General features: G+C 37.7%; 1 protein-coding gene across 1 annotated transcript in view; it reads left to right on the forward strand.

Annotated features, from left to right (window-relative positions):
- Nucleotides 1–19,473, forward strand: part of LOC111872155 — an 80,225-nt gene that overhangs the window by 51,845 nt on the left and 8,907 nt on the right. The window contains exons 19-23 of the mRNA XM_023865744.2: nt 574–769; nt 5,769–6,066; nt 7,853–8,012; nt 13,502–13,683; nt 16,233–16,497. Of these exons, the coding sequence (XP_023721512.1) occupies nt 574–769; nt 5,769–6,066; nt 7,853–8,012; nt 13,502–13,683; nt 16,233–16,497 (1,101 nt within the window). The remainder of the gene's footprint in view (nt 1–573; nt 770–5,768; nt 6,067–7,852; nt 8,013–13,501; nt 13,684–16,232; nt 16,498–19,473) is intronic.

A 19,473-nucleotide genomic window follows, 5' to 3' on the forward strand; every position in this document is an offset into this window, starting at 1 on the left:
GATTTTGTTTTTAATTAAAAATATTTTTAAAAATTTAGATTAAAATTAAAAAAAAGTACAGTTAAAACTTCTTAAATGTTATTTTTCATTGTAGTCACCAGCTATTGAAATATATTTATCTGAGAGTACATTTGCAGCTGTAGGATCTCGTTTTGCTACATTCTTTTGTCATGGTGTGGGTGTTTTCTGTAATGTGTAAATGTGTTGTGCTTTTGTTGTTATTACTTTTATGAGTTTTGATAGATGTTTGCCATTGTGCTTATGCAGCTCATATAGATGTCAATGTAATACTATGACATGCGTGTTATCTGCAGTATGTAAGAATTATATATTATTTGTTATGTTTATTGTTTGTGTATGTTAGTTTACTTTTTATACTCCTTGTATATTGGAGCCTTTGAGCCTAGGTCTCCTGGATGTGGGGCAGAAGTTCTGCCCACTCAGCTCTGCTGTTTAGTGTGTGTTCTGTATTGCTTTATTAATTCAAGTGGTCTGAGGTGTTGTTGGTCTCCTTTATTGGCACTGGACTGAACACAGCTGGATGTAAATGTGCATGTGTTTGACTTGTTTCAGCTGTAAAAGTTCCCTATTTGGAAGAGATGCCGAGACTGTCAGATTACATTAATTGGCTCAGATATCTGGAGAACAAGCGAATACAGTTACTTCAGCTGGTGTCTGACCAACAGTTTGTATTAACACAATCGTTTGCCAAGAAAAATATCACAATGCCAGTCGAACTCTTTCCACAGTATGATATACTGGAGCACAGGTACTACCATAAGGACAAATAAATGAGGCTCAGGAAATTTATTGCAGTTCCGCAGCAAACCCCATTATTTACAATAATCTTTAATCATAGCTTGTGTTTGTACACATATAGGACATGATATTGAATCAAAAGTTTCACTATAAAATTAGGGATGCCACCTGTGTCTTCCATCCATTCCCATTTACATAGTGCCATATGCCTCTTTTGTGCATGCCTAATCCTATATATACTTGATCCACTGTGGGAACAGGGGTTCATCATTGTCACATAATAACTAGGAAGCTACTACATCATATTGTGACGCGTTACCTTACGTCCATCACTGCGACAACCGCTACAATTGGAACGGACACTTCCACGACAATGAATATGTGGAAATTGTGGAGTTCCCGCAGCGACATATCATAGCAACGGATTGTCATTGAGTAACAACAGAGGAGATGAACATGTTACCGGCGTAATCTATAAGGAACGTTCCCATAACAACAGACTGCCTGAACAGTGGTAACAGAACCGCAAGAAATGATGTCTGGTATCCGGTCCGCATAACCCCTATATAAGCAGAGCCAGAGATGACATTGAGTATTGAGGATGAGACAGTCTTGGGATAGCCGCTGCCAGAGACATTTGAGATCCAACCACGGCCAAGGATAGTTGAGACGTCGCATTAGAGTATCGGGCCAGAAGTCAGGCGATACTGCAAGTGATAATAGTTGTAAGGTGTGTAAGAGCGAGGATCCAATAAAAGATTCACTGAATCCAAGACCCACGTGAAGTTATTTGTCGCGTGACATACCCAACACGTGACACTATTTTAAATGCATTTCTGGCATTCATATGACAATGTAAAATCAAGAAAATATTGAAATGGGACTTCTGTAGGCTTGCCTGTGCAAGTTATGGTGTACCCTAATCATACTTCATGCACACATGCACGTGGACAGGCTAGCCATCCTTTTTGTGTTGGCCAATGGATTGTGTAAGGATGAGTGGGTCAGTGGTTGCAGCCTCTCTATGGGATGGAGGAAGGCAGGATACAGACTGTAATTAAGTCCCTGAATAACCCATACTTTTCCTGTGTTCCATGTCTCACTTGAACTGTAGGTTCTGTTGAGAATGCCCAGGACTAAATACAGACAGTACATTTATGCTTACATACATACATACATACTTTGGCGTGCAGACCTGTTTCAAGCAACAACTGTTGCTAGATAATGGCTCTGTAAATAATGGCCCACAGCAGGTATGCATGCAACAATAGAAGACCTGTTGGAAGTAGTGTTCTCTGTGTGGTTCATGCCAAGGCTCTGTAATGAGGGCCATCTGCCGTGAGAAGAGAATCTTGAGACAGCAGTGAGAAGAGTAGGAGGTTGGTGTGAGACGGCTGCCAGCCCAGAAGTAGAGTAGTTTGGTTTGGTTTGGTTTAGTTAGGTTAGGTTAACATCTACTGTAGGGAAACCATTACCAGAAAACTGGTGAAGACTCAGCAGGGTGAGATGAATTGTGCGCTGTAGTGAATTAGCAGTAGCGCCACAGTGACTTGTAGTTATATGAGTTATATGTATAAGTGTTCAGTTAATCCTATTACCAGTCCAGACTCCATCCATAGTTATAGTCCATAAAATTGTTATGATATATATACTAGGCATGCCAAGTATGAGATGACTCTGAACATAAGATTAGTCCTTCTTAAAATACTTACGTTTCAGAAACATGTATTTTTATCGATAATTTGTGAAGTTTCCAATTTCACTAAGGGTATGCATTCTGGAGTTGCACAAGAGCCATTTTCATGAGCACTCCCAAGAAAATGTTCTGTTCTTCCATGGTGACATCTTTGTAAGAATTCCAGACAGAGTATGTTGGAACAAGTGGCATATTTTGTATTCTGTCTGGCATACCTTTATGTTTTATTCAAAATTTCTTCAAGTGGTTCATGTGTACAATGTATAAGGAAAATGTTCAGAATTTAGAATGCGTTGTTAGGTAATTTATCTGGTCAGAATTCTCTTGTCTACTTGTTACGGCTGTCTTTCTACTCCATGCTGCTGCTGTCACTTCTCCATATCTGTGTTCAGTTTCATGAAACATTACTAACATCAATGTCACTGACACATTTATCCAAAAATATTCTTACAAAGGTTAATTAATTCTGTCTAGTGTGACTGATGGTTTTTCCTTTTTAATCTTTTATCCTTTACATGTTTCAGTCCTATAGACCATCATCAGAAGGATATCAGTACAATTATAAACCACTATTACAATATGTTTTTTTTAATATTAATATGTACATACAATGTATAAATCTAATGTTTTTAACAACTAGAGCGGCTTGTACCAACTGTACAGTATTAGAACAGTATCAGAACACAGTGTGCCTCGAACATCAACAAAACGACACTGAAGAAATCTATTCTCCAAACAATGGAACCGCGGGGCAGTGGACGCTTGGCTTCCTTCGGGGAGAGGAAATAGAAGGGACATGAACCAGTTTGGTTGAAAAAAAAATTAACATTTTTAAACATACTAACTGTAATAAATATTCTAATGTGTTGGTAAGGGCCACTGTAGTTGTTAAAAAACATTAGATTATACATTGTATTATGATGACAATATGTACATATTAATATTCAAAAGACATATTGTAATAGTGGTTTCTAATTTTCTGATGATGATCTATAGGACCAAAACATGTAAAGGATGAAGATAAAAAAGAAAAAAAAAACATCAGTCACACTGGACAGAATTAATTAACCTTTGTAATATTGTTAGTGTGACGGACCATAATGAAACAAAAAATGTTCTATTTCTTCACCTGAAAACTGGTTCAGAAAGTGTGAAGACCACTTGTAGATGCCATCTTTGTTCTATGTTCTTTATACATGATGGAATAAAACAGTTTCCTGTGGTTCTGAACAGGCATTTGAACACTGAACTCCATCTGTCAGCTATATAGAATATTAACTGTAAGTCCTGTAGCTCAGGCTGTGTAAGCTTCATCATTGTGAGCCACCATAAGCTTGAAATGGTTATGGTGTACTGAGTGCCCCATACGACCAGAACGGGCAGAATATTGTCATGTGTATGAGTTAACTATAGATGGGGTTTGGATTGGTAATTCATTTTATTGAAGACTTAACAGATTGTAACTACAAGTAACTAGAGTGCTGTCACTAATTCATGCACTCAGGAGTTCACTGTAGCACATACTAGGTCTTCTCAGTCTGCTATGTCTTCACCAGTTGTTGCCCCATAATGGCTTCCAATGGTAGATATTACTCTTAGTCTGGGTTCCTGATCTGTCCCCATGCCTCAGCTACCAGCTTCTAACCGCAGCAGCTCAGAATGATTGAACTCTGACTGACTGGTCACTAACCAACTGACTTCACTCCACTGCACTCATTAACTGAACTGAGCTTGGTCTCTCATGTGATATAGCCTCAGAGTGGACCACATAGAAGACACTGCTTCCAACAATACTTCCACTGTTGGGCATGGGCCACTGCCTAGCAATGGGTCTATATGCCACAATATTGTCATGTGTAGGGTGGTACGCATGATGAAATGACGAGTTCTAGTTCGGATGATTGGATTTATTGGCACTTTGGTTACAATCTCTCTTACTCACACTTAAACATAGGAAATACATCCCCATCGCTGATTTACACACTTTCCATTTCACTGTTACACACGCACTAGGATTCTCCATCTTCACTAGTCGTCTCCTGGCAATGGACCTCGACACAGAAACTATCACAATCTCACTAAGTCACACACTCCAATTATTACACATAATTAAAGTCTTCAAATCATACGCTCTGTTCTCGTCCTATTACTCTCAAATGCTGAACCTTCCTGGACTCTCCACTTTGACACTCTCATTTAAAAACTGAAACCTTTTGTATTTGTAACTGCTGTTACATAGCCTCCACACTGACCATGCAGAAAAAACAGGTCTCTGTTGTTTGAAACATGTTTACTGAAGCATTGCATAGTAACAGTCGCAGCATGGACCCCATAGAAAGCCATAACTTGATAGCTATCTTACCAGCCCATTGGAACACTGATTGTTACGAGCTATAAACATTTGTCCTATTGTTGAGTGTGCTTACACGAGGATTCATTTATTGCACTGTTGCCTAGTTATACACATTACAATTTGAATGGTGCACCCATTGCACCTGTAGATGGTAAAGGGTTAACAGTCTTTATGACTTCATCCAGAACAATCCTTGAACAGATTTTTAATGTAATAACCTTCATATACTCATCATGTAGGATCAATTCTCAGTTTCCAGTTTGTGCTGTATACTTCTTTACTTAATAGACTTGAAAGAATTTTGACGATGGTATATGCTGTACAGAACTATTAGGCTTATTTTGTACTCTATCCATCGTCTGGTATATATAAGACAAAAAAGCACAACTTTTGGAGACTGGATCTGTCTCCGTCCTCAGGTGGATGGGGCAGGATAGACCTACTCAGTTGGGCCTGTTACAAAGAGCTAGTCTTGGAGTTGGTCCAGTGATTGAGACTAGCTCTTTCTAATGGGCCCAACTGAGTAGGGCTATCTTACCCCACCCACCTGAGGACGGAGACAGATCCAGTCTCCAAAAGTTGTGCTTTTTTGTCTTATATATACCAGACAATGGATAGAGTCCAAAATAGGCCTAATAGTTCTGTATTTCTTTACTTGTTTACATGCTTTGATCTTATGAATACAGTTTGTTCTTGTACGCTGTGCTGTCAGAGCTGCCTTCGATACTAACACCTCCCAAGGCTAGAGTGTACTAATTGGTGTGTGTTGTATGTGAAAATATTTCATTGCACAAAGAAAATATGTGGATAAAAGAAAATGAATTCATGGAGACTAGAAGGAAACGCTGAGCTTTTGAAGAGAAATGGACTGAGAATTATTTTTATTTCACTCTGTGGAAACATAAGAAGAATGTTGCTATATTTGCCATTGAAAATTGAAATGTTTGTCTGTGTGTTTAGACTGGTGGAGGAAATGGCCAGTATGCAGAAATGCCTGGAACTGGGAGAACTCTATAGTTGCCAGGCATACGGTCTGTGCAGATTTCTAGCTCACCGGTTCACTTGGCTACAGCAGAGATTCGTAAAATGGAGGAAAAGGGAGCATAAATTTGAGATCCCACTGCCAGCAGTTGGTATGAGTGACCTGATACTTGGTGCCATACACATTCGTATCCGTATGTTGGCTGCTCTCATACCTCTTCGAGCCCTCTTCTATACTTACATCACCAAGTATCCAACAACTCACCCCATAAGTGAGGTATGGCAGTGGTTATATCTGGGTGTTACTCTTGACAACCATTGTCACTTGGCCCTGGTGTAACCTGTTAAAAAGTTCTGTGTTTCAAAATTTTATTAAAATATATACTGTAGACTCACAATTATCTGTATGTGATGAAGCCACTTTGCAGATTAACCATGGGAAATTTAGTTTACTTAATTTTTTGTATCATATTCACTCCACAGATGTCAGCTTTGATTGATACAATATGTCAAAGACTGGAAAATTCATGTCTAGCAGAAATGCAGACAATTGCTATGATTTCAGACTTCCATTGCCATACACCATTCTGAAGATGCTGAATTCTACTCTTTCTTAGTATTTAAATTTTAAAGAATGAAAGTTATGCAAGTGAAATTATACAAAATTCAAGTAATTATTGTTTTATAATTATTAATAAAAGTTTGGACACCTTCCTTTAAAAAAAAAGCTTATTATGACCTGAAATTCAAATTAAACAAAGTACTGCTTACTGTATTATGAACCTGTTCAAAATTTCATTAATAGAATATTCAATAATAGGGATACTACTGTAGTACAATTTATTGTGCAGTGTTATATCATGTTATGAATTTTCAGATTTTGTGTGACTGCTTTTGGATGCCCAGTGACATGCCTGTCATCAGAATTTTAGTTATTTTTACTATCATTAAGGTTATTTCTGGTTTCATGTTCAGTATCACCACAGAGCACACTTCCTGTTCCACAGTAATCTCAGTTCTATCAGCATCATTCAGTTTCATAGTTTCACTTTAGGTTGTTTTCTTCGTTGGTAAATAGTATTATAAACACTCCTTAAGAAGTATAAATGTGTGAAAAATAATTCCCTTAAAATATTTTTTTATCTAACGATAACAGATTGAGACCTGATTCAGGAGGAAATTAAGAGGCGATTGAACTCGGGTAATGCTTGCTATCTTCAGTCCAGAACCCTTTGTCTTCTTGTCTGTTGTTCAAAAACATAAAAATTAGAATATACAAAACTATAATTTTGCCTGTGGTTCTGTATGGGTGTGAAACTTGGTCTCTGACATTAAGGGAGGAACATAGACTGAGGGTGTTTGAGAACAGGGTGTTGAGGAGAATATTTGGACCGAAGAGAGATGAACTGACAGGAGGTTGGAGAAAACTGCATAATGAGGAGCTTCATAACTTGTACTCTTCTCCAAGTATAATTAGAATGATCAAGTCAAGGAGGATGAGGTGGGGAGGTCATGTAGCAGGAATGGGGGAGACTAGGAATGCGTATAGGATATTGGTGGGAAAGTCAGAAGGAAGACCAAGGCATAGGTGGGTGGGCAATTTTAGAATGGATCTTAGAGAGATAGGATGGGATGGTATGGATTGGATAGATCTAGCTCAGGACAGGGACCAGTGGAGGGCTCTTGTGAACACAGTAATGAACCTTCGGGTTCCATAAAATGCTGGGAAATTCTTGAGTAGCTGCAGAATTAGTGGCGCCTCCAGAAGGCTCAGCTCTATGAGTAAGTAAATAAGTTCAGGTAAAATTCTAGCAGATGGAACATGTCATCTGAAATAACATTTTTTGTAAAGGTTTAATTTTTTTGACCCAGGCATCACAGGAACCTGCATGGATTTGACATTTTTGACACTAAGACCTTGGAAAATTCAGATTACAGTCTTCCGGTATGTGACAACATATAAGGTGGTGGATGGGTGCGTACCTACCAGACTATGTGGCATCACATCCTGGATGATCATGATCTTTGTCTTCTCTCTGTTTAAAATGGATGTATGGTTTCAGATGACGATCGATATGTTTTGTGAGTGGACAACCATAGTCCGTTTTAGGTGTGCCCTGGATATGCTTAACACTTTGGGCTCTTTTCTCAGAGACTATATTCAGGCCCTAAGACAATTGGGATGCAAGTATTTTGAGAAAATGTTGGACCACTGTTACAAAGGTGAGTGTTTGCAACTGTGGACAGTTGATCCTTTTGATAAATGATTTAGTTATTTTGGATATTAAATCATAGAAACGTACTTGGTTCATCCTGGTCCATCACACTGGTAAACACTTTGTAAACAGACCTATTATAATAATTTTTGGATGTTTTAACAAATCACTGTACATCTTAGATTTTTTTGTTCCTTGGCACTACAGCCCCATTGGGCCTAGGCCTACCTCCATGAACTTCTCCGTTCACTTCGGTTTTCCTAGATCTTAGACATACGGTAGGACTCCTTGGGCGGGTGATCAGCTCGTCACAAGGCCTCTACCTGTACACAGACACAGAAAAGCGCACACAAACATCCATGCCCTGAGTGGGATTTGAACCCACGATCCTGGCTTCCGAGCGAGCGAAGACATTGCACGCCTTAGACTGCTTGGCTACCATGACCGGCACATCTTAGATTTAATTGAAAGATGTAATATATCTATGACATTGTAATAGTAGTTTCCATATGTGTTGATAATATCCTGAAGATGGTCATTTTGACCAAAGTGTGTGTAAAGGATGAAAAATACAACTTTTATTAATCACACTGGATGGTGGTTAAAAATCTTATATACAACTACTACTATGATGGACCAGAATGAACCAGTTTAAGTTTATTGAAGCAGTTCAGGCAAGACTGGTAAATCAATATATCAACATGAAAAGGAAACTACTGAGAACCAGCACACACATATGGTTTAATCGAACATGTCAAAACAGAAACATCATACCTAAATATGCCAAAGTAACTATATAGGGCACAGATAGTGCCATAAGACAAACCCAGAAACAAGTAACTAAACTAAGAATGAATAATGAGATAAAATATTTATATGCTAAGAAACAAAACATCAACAATTATTTAATAGGATTCTGACGATGGTGTATAACACATAGAGATATTGGATTTTTGGACTCTATCCATCGTCCTGGTTTTAAGATAACTAAGAAAAGCACGACGTTTCGGAAACTGGATCTGTTTCCGTCCTCAGGTGAGGGATAACACCTATTCTATTGGGTCCCTTAGAAAGAGCTAGCCTCAATCACTGTCCAGTGATTGAGGCTAGCTCTTTCTAAGGGACCCAATAGAATAGGTGTTATCCCTCACCTGAGGACGGAAACAGATCCAGTTTCCGAAACGTCGTGCTTTTCTTAGTTATCTTAAAACCAGAACGATGGATAAAGTCCGAAAACCCAATATCTCTATCAACAATTATACAAATTAGATCCGAGAAATGGACAGTATTGGCAGACTACTTGGTTTATAATAGAAAATAACGTGAATCAAAGATTTAATGATGAAGCAAGCAAACATTATAATAAACTTAATAACAAAATTAACAACTTAACTAAATAACTAAAATACAAAGAATATATAACTAAGAGGTTGGTCTTGAAGTGAAGGCAAAGAAAACTAAGTATATTGTCACATATTAGTTACTAGACATGGATGTTTGTATTTATAATTGGATCTATTAAATACATATGACTTGTGACTACAGGTAACTGTAACACTGTCACTAATCTACACACAGTACAAATCACTACAGCACACTCATTAGCCTTGGGTAAATTGCTGCTGGCTCTTGCCAGCATGGTCATTTCTGGTACTGAGTCTGTACAACTCTGGGAGTTGTGCAGCTCCTCATTACAGCACATTCTAAGTCTTCTTGGTTTGTTATGGCTTCAATAGTCATAGCTAGTTAGCCGCTTCTAACAATGGACATTCCTCTGCTTCCATGCTCATGGCTAACCACAAACTACGAGTGGTGACTGACAGCTAACTTTCAGTTTCTGTCCTTGTTATATAGCCATGATGGACTGCATAGAAAACACCAAATCCAACGTTTTCTCTTTTCTTTTGTGTTTATTCGTTACTACAAAATTGTGTTTACTGTGTGATTGCCTCGCAGTAGCCATATCTTCTTGTTCCACTATTCCAGTTTTGAGCCATCATATCAACAAATGTTGAAAATGAGGCAGAGTTCAGATATTTTGGAGCAACAGCAGCAAATCAAAATTTGATTGATGAGGAAACTAAGAGTGCGTTAAACTTTTGTAATGCTTGCTGCCATTCAGTTCAAAACCTCGTCTTCTCATCTGCTGTCTAGAAACATAAAAATTAAAATGTACAAAACTATAATTTTACCTGTTGTTCTGTATGGTTCGGAATCTTGGTGTCTGACATTAAGGGAGGTACATGTACTGAGGGTGTTTGAGAACAGGGTGCTGAGGAGAATATTCAGGCCAAACAGGGATGAAGTGATAGAAGGCTGGAGAAGACTGCATAATGACGAACTTCATAATTTGTATGCTTTGCCAATTACAATTAGAATGATCATGTCAAGGGGGATGAGATGGGTAGGGCATGTAGTATGTTTGAGGAGAAGATGAATTCATTCAGAGTTTTGGTGGGAAAGCCAAAAGGAGAGACTATTAGGAGGACCTAGATGTAGGTGAGAAGATAATATTCAGATGGATCATAGAGAAATAGGATGGGCTGATATTGACTGGATTAATCTTGCTGTAGGATTGGGACCTGTTGCAGGCTCTTGTGAGCATGGTAATGAACCTTTGGGTTCCAAAAAATGTTGAGAAATTCTTGAGTAGCTGAGCGACTTGTGGCTTCTCAAGAAAGACTGAGCTCCATGGAATTGGTTGGCTTGGTCAGTCATTGTTTACCGTGGTCACTCTTAACAAAGAAACCTGCATACGGAACCTGCCTGCATGTAGATGCAATAAAGCATTGCCAACCTAATGAATATAAATTGCTTCATTATATGGAAACATCTCTGAAAGGGTGTAATCATTGTAATGACACAGATCATTACATTAGTATCACAAAGTTTCTCAGTTTTGTTTTCATCTTAACAATAGGAACCAGTTCTGCTATACCAAGAGACTTGTTGAGCGCATGGGACTTCCCTTCCAAAAGGTAGCATAGAGTATGATGTACCCTCAAAGATATTTTGCATAGAATTGTGTTCTTGTATTGGTTTATGTAATGATGCTTCCAATAGCTCACATTATATAGCGTCAAGTAATAGGATGATTACTGAATAGTGAATAGGAATGGGTGTGGAAGGAAATGATCATGACCTAATTTAATCTAGCATTTACCTGGGTAAACTGAGCAGAACCACAGAAAAAGTTCAGTGTGGTCTGTCTCCAGGCCATTATTTGAAAACAGGACATTTCAGATGTGAAGTGGGAATGCTAATTGTTTGACTACTTTGGTATTTGCTTACATACTGTGGAATGTAAAACAGTAAGTACAGTGGAACCTTGCTTAACAAGCATAATTCGTTCCAGAATCTTACTCATAATGTGAAACAATTTTTCCCATATAAATTAATGTAAAATACGATAATGCGTTCCATGCCAAAAAAAAAAATGTTATGTATAACGTTTATTCAAAGAAAATTATACATACATTGTTAAGGAGAGTGAATCATCTTCATCTTTTCTTCTATGCGGGATGAACCAACCTGGAATGTGAATTCGATTTGTAGAAAAAAAAAATCGAAATAATTAGTTTATTATTTATGATACATATCTAATTCTTTTTTACTAGAAGGCCATCTAGAGACATTTGTTTTTGCTGGCGCTTCAAAATTTGGTGAAAATGCGACACAGCATTATCATTAAATAAATTTGTAGCGCGCATAGCCACTGCCATATTAGGGTGATGCTTCTCAATGTACGATGCAACAGTTTCCCATGCTTTCAGCATTTCTCTTATTGTGCCAGAAGATTGTTGCTTTGCTGTTACCTCCTCCTCCTCCTCTGACAAACTCTCCAGAACTTCTTGCTGTGAAACACAATGCAACTCCAAATCGTGCAAATCGTTGATGTAGACCAATTGTATGTGCGAGCTAGATCAGCCACACTCACACCTCGTTCTCGCTTTTCACTGATTTTATGTTTCATTTCTACGGTTATTTTTATTCTCTTATGGCTGTCTTTGTAGCTTTTTCTTCAGGGACATTTTTGCAAGGGTTATTAAACTTTGCACAAAATAATCACAAATAATATGTCTGAACACAAGTTTGGAAAAATGTGTGATCACAATCGACACTAAGATTCTAGCAGAACGAGTGCTAAACACAGACTGATGTAGCAAGCGCACAATCCAGGACTTCCCCTCTCATCACTTGTAATGTGAAACGTCTCTCGTTAAGCGAGTCATTTGTTTTGCTCGTTATGCGAATTACTTATTATGAGAGGTGCTCATTAAGTGAGGTTCCACTGTAATAGTATGTCACTTCTTTATAGTCTGTTGCAGTATGATGTAATGGAGACACAATGATAGTTGCTCATCTGATCAAGAATTTCACTGTCATGGAACATGAAGGATTATAATGTTCCCAAAAGTGTGCCATTGTGCCCTGTCTTGTGCCAGTCCAATTTAGTATGCGTGCTTGTAGCCTATCGCTCTCTAAGATATCTTTTTAATATTATTATCCTGTGTCTGCTTACATATGAGTTACATGTGAGTATTAGGGTTCATGAGTTCAAATAGCAGAGAAGAGACACATTAACCCTTTTTATCCAGGATTAGCAAATTTAAATTCTTTGCTACTGTGGGCGTTGACAGCTGAATTGTTACTCAGGGTAATTGTACACTGCAACAGCTGGACCATATGTGTGCTCAGGGTAATTGTACACTGCAACAGCTGGACCATATGTGTGTACCATTGCAGTGTGACTTGTAAGCCCAAATGATATTCTGTATTTTATTATTGTACTTATTCAGACCAACTGAAGTGGAATTCTACCGTCTTGTGATTTTAATATGTGAAAGTGAAGGTAAAGTTGTGCTTTCTTAACCTTGGCCCTAGATTGAGGTGAGTGATCACCTTAGACACCTCAGCTGATTTATTGCTGGGGAAGGAACACCCATAAAGAGGCTGATTTGGTTCAGAACAAGTCTGCTTGCAGTGATGAAGAGAAAAATCTTTGCTCCTGCATAGAATCTAACCCCAGTCATCCTGGCCTTAGCTTAGTGACTATACTGACTGAGCTATCTGTAAGGATTCTGGTAGCTCCCAAGTACAGGAAAAATGTTAGCAGTTGTTCTATGCTTTCTACTAGGCCCACTGTTACTTCACTAAAATTGAAATGTGAAAATCTTTTACCAGTGGATTCTAAGATACCCTCACTTAGAAGAAATTGTGTATGTATGTATGTATGCAGGCAGCAGGTTGATGTAAACAGGTGATGGATACAGTCCTTATTTCTATAATACACTGTGGCCAAATTATGAACTGACATAGTTCAAAATATTCCTAGAATTTGGCAGGAGTTCATAGATGTATTTTGGAAGCACAAAGGATGATACATTATTTTTCGAAGTGGGGCTATGACTGAAATTGAATTCAGTGCTGCAGATGTTAGCATTTCATTCCCATGCTCCAAAGTGCTGTAAGTAATTGATGTGATCCCTTTTATAGTTTGGGTAGTGGCTCCATTTTGCTCAGATCCAGAAGCCACTGTGGAGTTTGGAAGTATTATTCATGCCCAGCAGATCGTGACAACTTTCACACAACTTTTCCTTATGAGCTATTACGTTGGTATTGCACACAACTGTTCATTCGCTGAAACGGATAAACCACAGAAAATGGAAGGCTTGCTTGTAAGTCCATATATGAATGTCTCCCTGCTCTGATCTTTTTGTATTGAATATCTGCCTTTATCAGAATTTACAGTATGAACTCCTTTCTTTAGACATACTGGCTTCCAGTTTTATATTGAGTTGTATAATGTGTACAGAAGTGTAACTTGCTGTCTGTTTTCCATTTCCTAATGTGGACCTAGTACAGAACACCTAAAGATAATATGAAATTCACTTAGTATTCTTGTCAGTATGTATGGTGGCCATGGCTCTTAAATCAATGTACAAGCATTGTGGCAGTGCATCAACAAACAACGAAAGGACTAACAGCTTAACAACGAACACAAACTCTTAAACCAACTATATTAAGAAGAAAAAAAAACACTGCCTGGACCTCCAAGGACAGGAATTTACCGAATCTCCCATCGATAGAAAGGGCACGAGGACATGAACCTTAGCGGTTTAAGGTTTTTAATATTTATTACTATTTTAACTCACTGCATTTTAGCTTTATTAAAATCATTATATAAAACCTTGGACAACTTTGAACATGATGTACTATGATTTATGTCATAATACTTTCCTCAGCGTGTGGTTATTTGCCTTCTGAAGATGGTCATTAATTGATCAAAACATGTAAAGGCATCATCATGTATATAAATATACATTTGAGTCACACTGGACAGTCTTGTCAAATCATTCTATAATATTGACTAGTGTGATGGACCAGAATGAATGAAGTTAAAATTTTGGTAGAGGTTTTTCAGTATGGTTTGAATCCTTATTCCCAGTCTCTATTCCTTTAAGCATGGCACTGATCTTTAATTTTTTAATTTTAGTGTTATTCCTTCTTTAAAGTTTTAGGTACTCTGTATTGTGGTACTGACAAGGAAAGCAAACATATTGCAGGCAAAGACAGGTACTTCTGCTAATGGCATGTAAATTTCCATCAGTGTCCCATGTTGTACCTGCTCTTAATTGTGTGACAGCAAAAAGTGGAACGCTTGGTATAAATCATGGGTGATCATAATGAGGAGACAGGTTCTGCAGTTTCAGATGTTGAGATGTGCATTCCAGCTATGCCATGAATTTTGAATTGCTAGTTACGAAGCATGAGGAAGAAATCAACAATTGCACTGCAGTTCAAAAATTTGTAAATGCCATCTATTCTGGTTGACCAGGCAAAATGTCATGAATGTTATTTACTTTTGATTGGTCAGGCTAAATATTATAACTGCAAGCTATTCCTGAGTGACCAGATGAAACATTATAAATGTTATAAAAGATACAACAATTCCATCCACTGTGACTGGTGAAGTTTTTCTTATTTCAATTCTTCATGCCCTTACATGTTTCGGTCCTTAGAGACCATCATCAGAGGGACATCGATACAGTTTGGAGACCACTATTACAATGGGTGTTCCGAATTTTCAGTTATACTATATACATACAATGTTGACAGTACACAAATGGATATAAAATCCAAAGTTTTCACATATATATTGATATATTAAAATTTTTTAAAACTTTTGTTATTTAAGTTAGAATTTATAAACCAAATAGGTTTGTGTCCTCTCTCTTATCACCTCTCTTGATGGGGGACAAACTTGTGCCACCTGTCTTTCTTGAGACAGCACACCACGGACAACCACAGGACGACATCAAATAACCTTCTTCTGGGATGCACATCTCTCAACATCTGACACTGCAGAACATATCTCCTCATTATGATCACCCATGATTTATACCAAGCGTTCCACTTTTTGCTGTCACACAATTAAGAGCAGGTACAACATGGGACACTGATGGAAATTTACATGCCATTAGCAGAAGTACCTGTCTTTGCCTGCAATATGTTTGCTTTCCTTGTCAGTACCACAATACAGAGTACCTAAAACTTTAAAGAAGGAATAATACCAAAATTAAAAAATTCTTGAGACAGCACGCCATGAACAACCACAGGATGACGAATGATTGGCTGAAAAGGAGGCGGTAATGCATGGCATTAGTGATGAGGGGAGGTCAGAGATACATCATGCAAGTGAAGAAGGGCTAGTGGCTGCACAGATAAAAATTGAACTGAGAATGGCTCAAAACCATGCCACCATTGGATGCAATTTTCATGTTTGACACATTTCCAATGTTACAGTTTAAAACTTGTTTTTAACAGCCAAAATTATTCTAGAAATTTATATTGGTACCTGATGAAACACAGGCAGATGATTCTAGGTTAAACACATTGTGGGGAATGTCTAACAGGATGTAAATGTTTTCTGAAGATGGGTTGCCCATGGAAGCTCTAAATTAAGGCCCTCTAGACCCTTAGCTCTAACTCATGGTTTTTTCTTTTTATGGGCCTACATTGTAGAACTTATCCTGCACCATCACATTTTTTAAGCCTTTGCATGAGCTGAACAAGAAATTTTGGTACCAGTTACTGTGTCTCCTTGATGCTGTCAGAAATATGAGTATATTCATTGGATTTGTATTGAACATCTGTCAAGTTAAGAAAAACTTATGTTTAATGACTGTTACTTTGTTTGCAATAATCATTTGTTTTCTCTGTGTAGGTATTTGTGTCAGTGGTACTGAGGCAAGTCGAAATTGATGAAAGAGCCATTCCGCAAACCTGGCCGGTGGCAAGACAAACACTAAAGAAACTTCTGCGTGATCTGTGGTCTGATTTGGTTGAAATGAGAAAGTGTATGGGCCCTTCAGTCCGTGATGCCGTGTTTCCCAAGTGGCTGGGAAACAGTTCCCCTGTCTGGAAAGAATTCTTTGTAATGTTCGTTGGTTCACACTATGGGAATATCATTCAAAAAATTGCTTTCTCAGGTATGTTCTGATTGATTCCACCTTAATAGGTATGTGGTATCATTATATAGTGGGCGGCATGAAAGAAATGGTGAATGGGAATACAGATTTGGATGAATCTCATGTAACTTGTGTAGAACAGTGTTTCTCAGTTTGTGGGACTTGTTGGTCACTCACTGGGATGTGAGGTGTGAAAATTATAACTTGTATTATTGATTAATATAATACTAAAATATGCATAATTATAAAAATTCACTTATTGGAGAAATGCTTTGTTTTTACTGTGGTGGGACTTCAGTCATTCAACAAAATGACCAGTTGAACACAAGGTGCAAAAGGTTCGGAATCTCTGGTGTAGAACATAACTGAATATGGGTATAAAGATTTATTGAATGCAGTTGATTCATCACACATAAAAATATTGTGACATGACACCTTAAAGGCGGAAAAGAAGAGATGGCAATTGCTAGGTGATGGCAGATAAAAAAGTTTCTGCAACAGTGAATGTGTGATGCAGTGATGGAAAAATTGTTGGAAATTGTGTTTTCTCTGTTGTCCCCGGTGAAATTATATAGAGGGGACACTCACTCTGCAACTCAGCCACCATTATGAATAAGTTGTGACTTGTGAGATGGTAGCCAGCTGGCAACGACGTACGTATGTGAGCATTCTTTCTTTGTATTCCTTTACTGAACCCTACATATTTCAGACTAACTGGACAGTTAGGCTGTGTTGCTTATGCACATCAGCCTGTGTAACTTTTCGTGAAAATATATTATGATCACTTGTTCCTCAATTTTTGAACTGCATATTGCAATTCTATAGCAGTATTATTTTTCACTTACATTATATTGTTCTGGTTTTCCATACACTGTCTCATGAGTTCTCTTTCATAGTTTGCTACCTATAATCCACAAGTGTGTCTGTTTTCAAACCTGTATAAAAATAAATATAAAAATATTTAACAGTCTGCCTGATTATTTAACTAATTTAGTACATGATAAAAAACAGTTTATAAAAGTAATTAGAGATGTCCTAATACATAATCCGTCATATACTGTTGATGAATTTTTGCTCTTCTGTCGGGATCAACAGCTAAGGAATAGAAGGGGAGTGCATGCTGACTGATGCATGCCCCGCAGTAGGCATTAATATAGACATTAAGTATAAGTGTAAGTTAAGGAAGGAGAATTATTATGTATTGCTAATTATCTTGTTGGTATAATTGTATGTGTAACATTGTATCTATTTAATTGGGGTACTCAGTTTAGATTTTAACTATGGTTGAATTGATGTCTCTGCGATTGTCTTGTGACTGTTGTTTGAAAAGTTTTATATTCGGTGCCAGTTGCACACTTATGAATACTCTGAAACGCTGATGTATGTATGTATGTATGTATGTATGTATGTAGGAGAATCTCCATTGTTGGGATTTGTGACCAAGCAGTAAGTAGTGAAGACTACAGCAGACTTAGACTGAGAGTGTGCTGTAGAGATTTGTTAAATGTGTAGATTAGCAGCAGTGTTATAGTTACGAGTTATTTTCAAACCAACGATTGGGAATGAGAGTTTGCATGAAATTAGTAATGATAATGGAGTTAGAGTAGTAAACGTTGCCACATCAAAAAATCTTACTGTCAAAAGTACGATCTTCCCACATCATAACATCCATAAATTTACTTGGACATCTCCTGATGGGAAGATACACAATCAAGTAGATCATATTTTGATAGATAGGAGATGGCACTCAAGTATACTTGATGTCTGATCATTCATGGCAGCAGATTGTGATACTGACCACTACCTGGTGGTGGCAAAGGTTAGGGAAAGGCTGGCAGTGAACAAACAAACAACACATGGAGTTCGTATGGAGAGGTTCAATCTAAAGAATTTAAATGAGGTAGAGGGTAAAGAGCAGTATTGTGTTGAAATCTCAAATAGGTTTGCGGCTTTGGAAAACTTGGAAACTGAGGTCGATGTTAACAAAGCTTAGGAAACTATTAGAGAGAATATAAAGATGTCTGCCAAAGAGAGTCTAGGTTATTGTGAACCGAAGAAGCATAAACCATGGTTCAATGAAGGATGCTCAAAATTATTAGATCAAAGAAAGTAGGCCAAATTGCAATGGTTACAGGATCCAAGCAAGTTAAATGGGGATAATCTGAACAATATAAGATGTGAAACCAGCAGGCTTTTCAGGAACAAAAAGGGAATATCTGAAAGACAAAACTGATGAACTTGCAATGAACAGTAAGAACAAGAACATTAGAGACCTGTATAGCAGTAACTTGGTGAAGGATGAGAATGGTGATCTGCTTGCAGGTTCCCACAACATTTTGAATAGAGGGAGGAACTACTTATCTGTTACTGAATGTACATAGGATCAGTGATGTTAAGCAGACAGAAATCCATAGAGCTGAGCCATCAGTACCTGATCCTAGCCCTTTTGAGGCTGAAAGTGCTATTGCAAAATTGAAACTGTATAAATCGCCAAGTAGTGATCAAATTCTGGCAGAACTTATTCAAGCAGGAGGCAAAATATTACATTCTAAGATACACAATCTAATTACTTCTATTTGGCCTAAGGAAAAATTGCCTGAGCAGTGGAAGGAGTCTATTATTGTACCAGTTCACAAGAAGGGTGATAAAACTGACTGTAGTAATTATCGAGGAATATCACTGCTATCAACTTCATACAAAATTTTTCCAATACTCTTCTCTCAAGGTTAAGTCCATATATATATTAAATTATTGGGGCTCATCCGTGTGGGTTTTGACGTAGAAGATCAACCACAGATCAGATCTTTTGCATTCGTCAGATATTGGAGAAAAAATGGGAGTACGATGAGACAGTACATCAGCTATTCATAGACTTCAAGAAGCCTATGATTCAGTTAAGAGGGAAGTATTGTACAATATTCTGATAGAGTTTGGGATACCCATGAAACTAGTTAGGTTGATTAAAATGTGTTTAAACGAACGTATAGTAAAGTCTGT

This window comes from Cryptotermes secundus, unplaced genomic scaffold (assembly GCF_002891405.2).
Source record: "Cryptotermes secundus unplaced genomic scaffold, Csec_1.0 scaffold574, whole genome shotgun sequence".
Taxonomy (NCBI): domain Eukaryota; kingdom Metazoa; phylum Arthropoda; class Insecta; order Blattodea; family Kalotermitidae; genus Cryptotermes; species Cryptotermes secundus.